The 9,998-nt window shown below is 30.7% G+C and overlaps 1 protein-coding gene across 1 annotated transcript; it reads left to right on the top strand.

Annotated features, from left to right (window-relative positions):
- Positions 1 to 5,953: 5,953 nt before the first annotated feature.
- LOC133316067 (heavy metal-associated isoprenylated plant protein 7-like) lies at positions 5,954 to 7,762 on the top strand. Its single transcript, XM_061517765.1, has 5 exons — positions 5,954 to 6,036; positions 6,131 to 6,353; positions 6,453 to 6,658; positions 6,779 to 6,866; positions 7,218 to 7,762. The coding sequence occupies exons 1-5, from the start codon at positions 6,028 to 6,030 to the stop codon at positions 7,667 to 7,669; spliced, it is 978 nt and encodes a 325-aa protein (XP_061373749.1). The 5' UTR covers positions 5,954 to 6,027; the 3' UTR covers positions 7,670 to 7,762.
- The last annotated feature ends 2,236 nt before the right edge of the window (positions 7,763 to 9,998 follow it).

Genomic DNA, 9,998 nt, shown 5'->3' with positions numbered 1-9,998 from the left:
GTTAGTATTTTGAATTAATTATTATCACAGTATCTAATAATTCGACCCACTAACTCGCACAATTGGTCCAGACGAAATCTAAGACTCACCATTTCCCTCTTTGACCCCAGATATGCACGGTGGCAATCTCTAAAATATTAAAATCTCAACAGAATCTCCTATATATAAACATGAAAGGGGGAGTAAAGAAATAAAAAAAAAAATTATGATACCATAAAATCTTTAATAAAAGGGAACCAAATAGCACACCACAAAAAAAAAAAAACAAAAAAAACAAAAAAGGAAAAAGAAAAAAGAAAAAAGAGAGAGAACCAAACACGGAGTGGATTTTTCTCCATCCAACCATTATAAATAAAGGGTTAAATTGTTCAAGGGTGTATCTTTGTAACATTTTACTGGTGGCGGAGTCGGGCTTGAATTTGAGTGTGAGCCAAAAAATTATATACGTATTTTTTTTTAATTTTAGTTGGATTATATAATAATATATTTAAATTATATTAAATACAAAGTATCTGAGTAGGTAACACCAAGAAGATTTATAATTTTATTAAATATCTTTTAATTTTACTAAAAATATTTTATTTTATTTTATACAAGTGGAAATTGAATACATATCCTAATAAAACTTTCCCAAATCTTTCACCAAAAATATTTTAAGTTTTAGATATGGCCAAATTACAAATTATAGCCCGGGCCAAATTATAATTTTAACCCGAGACAAATTATAATTAATTATATAATTATATAATAAATACAAATTGTTAAAATTTAACCCGGACCGAGGCCACACTTAAACTATATACGGTTCCGCACTGCATTTTACCATACACTTGTAAATTAGTATCACTTCTTATTTAAACCTCGGAACACTAATAGAACATATGAAATTAATTGAAGATATACGCAGGTAAACCTACCTTGTGTATCTAGATAAAAACAATTAGTACATAAAGGAAATATGAACATTGAAAATAAACAGTTTTTCTCTGCATATGATGGCATAAACCAATAACAACCTATAAGGTAGACAAGATTGACGAATATGAGAGACACAAGATGAGCACCATTAACAAGATTAACTTAGTTGTATCTGTTGCATATATTATCCAATAAATAGATAAGTAGCTTCATAAATAAATTTAAGAATATATAATTATAGTTAATCAAAGTACTTTTTCTTTTTATTAACGTGTTCTTGTTCCACTTAATTAAAATATTAAAAATAAATGACAAAATTAAAAAATTCATCAGTATTTTTTTTTTAATTTAAATATTAACTAAAATAAAATATGAAATATCTTTCATAAAGCGACGTATATTTTGAAACGGAATATGAGATGGTTTCCATTCGAAGGTTTTACATCATAACAAACACTGATTTTGATGGGTCAGCCGAAAGTGGTTAACAACCTGCACCGATCATAGTTGGTTTCCATGTTCCACTAACAACCAGTTTAAGGATTCATAGCTCTGTATATTTTGGACAAGTATACAGGAGCAAGAGAATATTTCTGGTAACAGGCCTACCAGGTGGCGCTGGGCCCAACACTTTGGCCCAAATTCCTTGCATCAGTCGGTCTCTTTGCACGGCCCTGACAGGTCATGTGAAATGCTGTACAATTTGTCAATTTAAATAAGATTTGTGGTCATAAAAATTTGGTGCGACTGATCAGGGGGACACCGTTGTTTCCGGTGACCGTAACCATTCTTCCAAAGCACTTAATTTAAGCAACGTTGCTAAAATGTGCTCGGAGAAACTGGTTCACGTATTGGGATAAAAAAGGTTGATGTGTCAACGAGTACTGTGCCACTTGGGTCGTAATGGATTTTAGTAGGTGTCAATACTCAGGCTTGTAATTAGACACGTCATCGGCCCACGCAGCACATAAATAACTTAATGTTGAAGTAAGGAGCATATGTACTGTCAATTTTTCTTTTTTTTGGTAAATGAGACATAGTCAATTTTTTGATAACATTTCCTTAATTAGTATGTTAGTAAGTTGTAGAATTCCAGCTAAACCCACTTCAGATAAACAAGATTCAGTTCAAGTCTGTCACGTGATAAATTTGAGCACTAAAATCACAATGTTCTTGGAATGCAGGGGTAATTAAAAAAAGCTTTAGGGGATGTTTGGTTGAGGAGAAATTTTTTGAATACTAGGAAAATGTAATTGATAGGGAAATGGTTGGAAAGTGAATTTGGTAGGAAAGTTTAAAAAAAGTTGTTTGGTACGCCAAAATATTACCGGGGAAATTGAGTTAAATTTTCTGAGTGTATGTTTGGTTGAGGGTAAAATATTGATGGGAAAATTGATTAAAAATACTAAAATAACCCTTTATTGTACTTTATGAAAGTTGATTAATAATACTAAAAAATTTGTGAGTGTCTTTTTTGTCTTTTCAATAGAATGTGTCTTTCCATTTACCCATCTAAGGATAAAATACCATCTTAGAAATGGTCTTCTAAATAGTGCTCTCTATCTCATTTGCTTCCTATTTTTGAAAAGTTAGGGAAATATATTAGATCGAGAAATTATTCAATATCTTGAACCAAACATGGTGATCCCAAAAGATCAAAGTGAGATGCATAGGAAATTTTTTAAATAACTTGATCCCAAACACCCCTTAGATACGAAGAATTAGGTAGTACTTTGCCTGTGAGTAAAACACTCAATCTCTATTTGATAATTATGATACCAAGGGCCTTAGTGCAAGTTAGGTGCATCTCCTGAAATAAGTTATCTGCTTTCATTATAATGAACAACACTTTTATCATTGCTGTGATGAAAGAATTAAGACATTCACCAACCCTTGCACTAAATGCACTGCAACCTTAGACCTACCCTGACACTACCAATAAAATAAGAATCTTTACCTTAAAAAATATCATATGTTGATGTTTTTTCGATATTGATTTCTTTCTCTTTTGGTCCTTTTGAGAAACTTTTTTACAAAAGTAATAAAAGATCTTTTTCAAATTTATTTATACATTAATAATAAATATCTTTGATGCAATTTGAAATGAATATGTCAGTTACAATTGGCCGATTCATTTGGTAACTGAAAAAGAGATATAAACTTTGTTTCATATTGGATTCTTTTCTTGTGGTGTGCTTTTTTTAAAAAGGACACCATCGATATATTATTTAAGTGATTAAACCTGTAGAAACAAAACAAATCATTAATAGTATTCGATTTGAAAACAAACCTCATGTGATTCCAGTACCCATGTTTTGATTGGGGTTGGTAATGAGAGTACCGAAGCACATGCCAGCTCTTCAAGCCTGCAATTATGTGTTCCCTGCTCCCAGATACGTATATAACACTTAGACAAGCCACGTCTCCATGTGTAGGACCCTAACTTATGATTCACCTACGGCCCCTAGCTTGTTAATACCCTAATGGATGTGGCAAAGACTCTCTCCAGTCAACCTACTGGTTTTGCAATACTTAGCTCATAATAAAGTGACAAATAAATAAATGTGGGGCACTTATACACTCTTTGCTAACTTGGCTTATAACTGCCAAGCAATAAAGATGAAATTGAAGGGGCTAGATTGGCTTTGGCTGATATAGCTTAATATTATTATGAAAGAAAAACGTAACTCCCCAGGTCTTGTTCAAGCAGATGGACCCAACCCAATTCTGCAAGGTAAATATTGCTATGCAGAGCCACAATAAAACTCAGAATGAGTTGTGCAGTAACACTTAATTTATTCTCTGTTTTATGGCCTTAAATCTTTAAATAAGGTATAAATTCTATAAATTTTTAATTCAATTTAATTAAAGACTAATAAATGAGATAACAGTCATATACTACTCATATGGAAAAATTTCAGAAAAATGACCTTGTATGGCTGAAATTACTTGTAACGTACTATAAGGCCTTTTTTTGGGTAACAAGCTTACCGGTAAAACATTTACAATTTTGTGCCGCTTTCTTTGTTTTGAAGAAAATGTGTTGCTTTGCACTATTTTTCTATTTTTAGAATTTTTTTGCTTTTAAAGTAAATTCATTAAGAAGAAATAAAGAATTTTTTTTCTATATTTTATATATTATTTTTGGGGTGAATTCGTATGTGGCTCTGAATCTATTGTAAATTATCTTTTTTGATCGTACATGTACTACATATTCAAATTTAATTGGTTAATTTCCGTAAGTAAAATCACACATTACTGAGCGTGCGTGTCCAGGGTGTTCAGGATGTTCCTTTTTGCATTAATGGTCATTCATGAAACGATTGCAGGCTTTCATATAAATTATGCAACAACAAAGATTTACAAAACACATAATATATCCTACTTTCTTAAAGATTAAATATTTATCAAATACCCAAATTCAAAATCCTAATGTATAATTCAGTTTTTTTTTTAATATTTAAAATCACAAATAAAAAAAAATCTTAATGATTTCTGTGATAATTGATGAGAATTATCTTTCAAATTCCATGGTCAAAATCATTACTCTATAACCCCAAATACACTATTGGATCACTAAGGAGAATAAAAAAGAAAAAGAAAATTACCTCTTTATGAAAATCGATTTATGTTCTCTGTGAACTTGGATTCCATAATTTATGTTACGAGTTACGACTTCCAAATACTTCGTCAATTGCATGTAGCCCAAATGTCCCACCACCATATTTATTCCCTTTATCTCCATCAAGTTTGTTGCACTTTGGTTGGCTAGGACAAAAAGCCACTAAAGCAAGGGCTTTAGGCCTCAATTTCTCATAGGTCCTATATTTTAATAATATAAATAATTATATTAAAATTAAAGTTATTATACTTCAACAATGTCTAAATAATATATATATTTAAATTAATAGCGCAATTTTTATATTTATTTCTATTTACATTTCTTTATAAATGCTTAAGTTCCCTTTTTATTTCTCATTAAAAATGTATAGAAATCAATAAAATAATCATATTCTTTCATTTTTCAAGTTGACTGATTATTTTTATTTTTTTTTCCAGAGCGTCTCAATTAGCATGATACTATTCCAGGTTTTCTTTCCTATTTTGAATAAATTAACAATAATATATATTTATTGAATACGAACATTTATTGAAAAATAAAAATAAAATTGATTAAAAATAAATTTGAATTATTTTTTTTAATACTTTCAATTAAAAAGTCTCATTTTAATCAAACTTTAGGCTTCTTAAAGTAACGAGCCGCATCTGTTACACTAGATACTAAAATTTTATGATTGTTTTTTTGTTTGACTACTGTGTAGAGATTGTAAATATAATCAATATAAAAAGAAAAAACACAACGTCTTTATATAGATGGGCCAATCAGGGATTCATTTTCTTCCGTTTTCTTTTATCCTCAAACACTGAAGAAGGGATTTAATCTAATATTATGTCCAGCACAGGTAATCAAAACGTGAAACAACAACGTCCCCCCTCGTGGTAAACTTAAAAAATTAAAAAATAGATGATTCAACTTTTATTAAAATTATTATTAAAATTAATGAAACAATGTTGAATATATCATAGTCAAAGACGGTAACAGATGCTAAATTAATTGGGAATCCGTAACCAACCGAGGCTAGTTTTACAGTTTTACTTGATGGATTAAGATTTGGTTGAATCTGTACCGTTGAATTCAAGTGAAACGATGGGTGATACTTGAAGGAGTAGGAAAGTGAGGTGGGAAGGGCCACAGGAGAACAGGTTCTAGAGATTCCCAAAACTGCATAAGTAGTAGTAAACAGTAATGCGAGAATGTGAGTGTAACCTCCGAGTCCCATGTGTCTGAAGCAGGAACCTCCTGCGTTGCACGTGCCTCTTAAAGAAAACCACGTCATGTGATGATGATAGAATGAGTGGCTTCAAATGTGATGGTCCTGACCCAAATGAGCAAGAGAAAGAAACCGAAGCTTTTATAATAATAATAATAATAATATAAGAAAGAGAAAGAAAGAAAGAGCATAACACTGCAGAAATAAAAGAGCGAAATTTTACAGCAAAAGCCGCAGCAGCAGAACTACCAAGCAAGCTTATCTCCGCAGTGAACCAATGGGAGAGGTCTTCATAACCATGCTCTTTCTTTTTTCTTCTCCTCAGTTCATTATCTTTATTGTTTTGGGTTCTGATTTTTGTTTTTTTTCATTCTGAATAGGAAGGAAAGAAACCAGAGGAAAGCAAAGTGGAGGAGAAGAAACCAGAGGAACCCAAGAAGGAAGAAGTAAAAGAGGAAGCTAAGAAACCGGAAAAACCGGCCGAAGAGAAAAAACCGGAGGAATCCAAGGATGAAGCTGCGCCGCCAGAAATTGTGCTTAAAGTGTTCATGCATTGTGAAGGTTGTGCTCGCAAGGTTCGTCGGTCGCTTAAAGGTTTCCCAGGTGAGGAGTGTCACTTTTTGTTTACATTCTTTTTTCTTCCCATTATTATGTGATTCAAGTCTTTGTCTGAATGATTTGTTTGTTGGTGTTCGAGTTCAGGGGTTGAAGATGTAATCACTGATTGCAAGTCTCACAAGGTGGTTGTTAAAGGTGAAAAAGCGGATCCAGTGAAGGTTCTGGAGAGAGTACAGAGGAAGAGCCATAGACAGGTTGAGCTTCTTTCTCCGATCCCAAAACCACCGGCAGAGGATGAGAAGAAACCCGAAGAGAAGGAGGAGCCTAAGCCCGAGGAGAAGAAAGAAGAGGTTTCTTTTAATAAAAATCCTTCTTCTCTTTTCCCACCCTTAAATTTCTTTGAATCTGTTTATCTTTTTCTTTTATTTGGCTCATCAAATTTTATTTTATTTTATTTTTTTATTGGACAGCCTCAGATTATCGCTGTTGTTCTGAGAGTTTACATGCATTGCGAAGCTTGTGCGCAGGAAATCAAGAAACGCATAGAGAGAATGAAAGGTGTGTAACAAGTTCATTTTTCTTTTTTGTAGTTTCTGGCACCTTTCACTTCAGATTTGCATTTTTCATTTTGCTTCTCTTGTTCGTGGAACTCAGGGTCTCTCATATCTGGAGGAATCTATCAGTTTTATTCTATGATTCAGTTGATTTAAAATAATTTACAGTTTGATATATTCTCTTGTATTAAAAAGAGATTATAATTTCTATTCCTTCCAAATTCAACTTAAAAAAATACTAAAGTTGTCATATTCCAGTGAAAGTGGTCCAGTTTTTTGTCACATAATAAATGTAATTTTAAATTGCATTTACTATAAAAGCCCATCATCATTTATATAAAATATAAATACACAGGAGTAGAATCAGCGGAACCCGATCTGAAGAACTCGCAAGTGAGTGTGAAGGGAGTGTTTGAGGCAGCAAAGCTAGTGGAACACGTGTACAAGAGGACCGGGAAGCAAGCAGTGATCGTGAAGGAAGAACCGGAGAAAAAAGAGGAAGCAAAGGAAGTTGGGAAAGATGAGAAGAAAGGTGAGGAAGTTGGGAAAGATGAGAAGAAGGGTGGTGGTGAAGGAGAGGGAAAAGAGAAGAAAGAAGGAGAGGGAGAGGGAAAGGGCAAAGCAGAGGAAGGAACTGGAGAAGAAACAAAGGTGGTGGAGGTGAAGAAGAATGAATACCAATATTACAATAACAATTACAATTACAACCCACCAAGGTATGGCATGGAATTCTATGCATACCCTGGGCCAGCATACCCACCTCAGATCTTCAGTGATGAGAACCCCAATGCTTGCTCTGTGATGTAAAATTCGATGAATGTCAGGGGTAATATTGGAATATGGGAAAATTTTTATGAAATTTGGATGATTAGCCATATCCTGCGTTGGATGTACTTGTCCTCTGTGCTTTTAATGCTATGTAAAAGTGTAATCTGCAGATGAGCTGTCGAGTTTTGTAACGCTTTGTACTTTTCTTTTTCAAAAAAATGTTATTTTTTATATATGAAATCTATATGAAAATATAAGTATTACAGTTTTTTTTCCTAAATAATTTTCTGGGGTACAATTGCTGTTTCAGTTGTCACAGGGAACTGATTTTAATTATGGGTTTTATAAGAGTTATGTTATATGAAAAATAATTGTGTAATGTTATAAAGATTTGTTTTATGTGTCATACTTTTTTTTTTTTTTTCTTCAAAAAATATGAGCTCTACAAAATGTTTTTTGTGTAACAAATGCAAACTCCTCTAATTATTCGACTTCATTGCATTTTTGTCCCTTTATAATTATTGATATACGATTTTATTCTTTTAATATTTTTTTTACATGAATTTAATTTCTTGACTTTTTAAATTGTTGAGGGAAATTTTTTTTTATTTTAAAGAATATATAATTGTATCATTTTAAGTGAGAGAAAGACATAATTTAATATTTTTCATTTAAATTTTAAATTAAAAAAAAGCACTCACTTTTCTCTCTCCTGATTTTTATTATTTGTATTTTTTCTTACTTAAAATGGCAAACACTAATCTTTGTTATAATTAACTTTTTTTTATTTAATTATGTCGAATTCTTTTTTATTTGAAAAAATTGAATTAATTAGATCGAGTGAAACTCTCATTGGTTTTAATTTTTTTAGTTAAAATAAAATTTTTCATTTACAATTTAAAATTTTCATTTTTTGTAATTATTAGTCTTACTTTTTAAAAATATTTTTAATTTCGTTAAATTCAACAATTTTAGATTCTGAATCAGATAATTTTGTCGTAAACTTCTAACTATTTAAATAGAAAATAAATATTAAATGATTTTTAATTTATAATTGTAAATTTTTATTAATAATAAATTATTTTATCTTTTCTTTTTAAAAAAAGTGAACATCAATAGATTGTAAAAGTAAAATTCTAATTATACTTTGAGTTTAGTGAGTATCACTATAAATGATATAAGTTATTTATTCTTTTCACAATTTTAACTGTACGTTTCGAGAATGCATAATTATAATATTAAAACATATTTTCTTTCTTTTCAAAAAATGGCTACTGACATAAAAAATAAAGAAAATAAATTTAATATTATACTTATGCATTTTCGAGATGTACACTTAAATACTAAGCTTCTTTTCTTTTTAAAAAGGACACTTTTTTTTTTCTCATCCTTTTCGTTTCCACCCGTCACTTGTTGGGAGAAGCTGTGTTTGCCTACTGTTTCGACAAGTGGGTATATAGATGCATTTATGGCTAGCAATTAACAAGAGCTTCAGTCTGTTTGTCATCAAGGAAAAGGAAAAATAAATAATGAAAAACGGATAAAAGAAAAGAAAACGAAGGAATTATTATTATTTTTATTTGATGGCATATGATAAAAGAGAAGAAACACATATAAATACATTTCACTTTGCCCCGAACTTCCATTTGCATTTTTATTCTCTTGAAGTTGCTGTAGAAGTCGAGTGATTAATTGTAGCAGCCTGTTCTTGTATGGCGCCAGTCATCCGCTCAAAAGAACCCTACAAGTGTCTGCATTGCAAACAGAACATTGTTGCCCGTTAGCTGCTATGATCCTTTATACAATAAACAAATTACTGAGTTGATCATTCTCAATAACCTCCAACCAAAGTAATTAGAATTTGTGGTTGACTAAACATACATTCATACATAATCCACAGAAAGGATTACTTTGATACCATAAATATAACATTCTTTGATTATTAACCGAAGAATGTTACATATATACTTTAAATTCTAATTCTACATATACATTATAACGAAAAGTTGCAATGTAAGTCTTAAAAAAAATAATTTTTTTCAGAATGACAAAGTATGAAGCATTAAACCAATATATGATATTAAATCACACCATTACAAAATATAAATACCACAACTAAAATATAATTATGCTCTAGTATATAACTTCATAACTGAATAAAAACACGAATTTTACTGGATAAAATTTTTTTTTTTTCCAGTAAACACTGGATAATACTTTTACTTTAGACACAAGTAACATTTACTTTAGGATTTATCCTTAATATCTAAAAATATACAATTAATGATATATTTTTGCTAGTGAAGATAATAATTAAAAATATTTTTTTCAAAAATGTAGTATTTCTTAGGATAGAAAAATTATCCAT

The sequence above is a fragment of the Gastrolobium bilobum genome, unplaced genomic scaffold, assembly GCF_033153095.1.
Source record: "Gastrolobium bilobum isolate Gb01-03AN ecotype WA unplaced genomic scaffold, APGP_CSIRO_Gbil_v1 utg7104, whole genome shotgun sequence".
Classification (NCBI taxonomy): Eukaryota; Viridiplantae; Streptophyta; class Magnoliopsida; order Fabales; family Fabaceae; genus Gastrolobium; species Gastrolobium bilobum.
The sequence above is the reverse complement of the archived record's forward strand: the minus strand, read 5'-3'. Positions and strand labels throughout refer to the sequence as shown.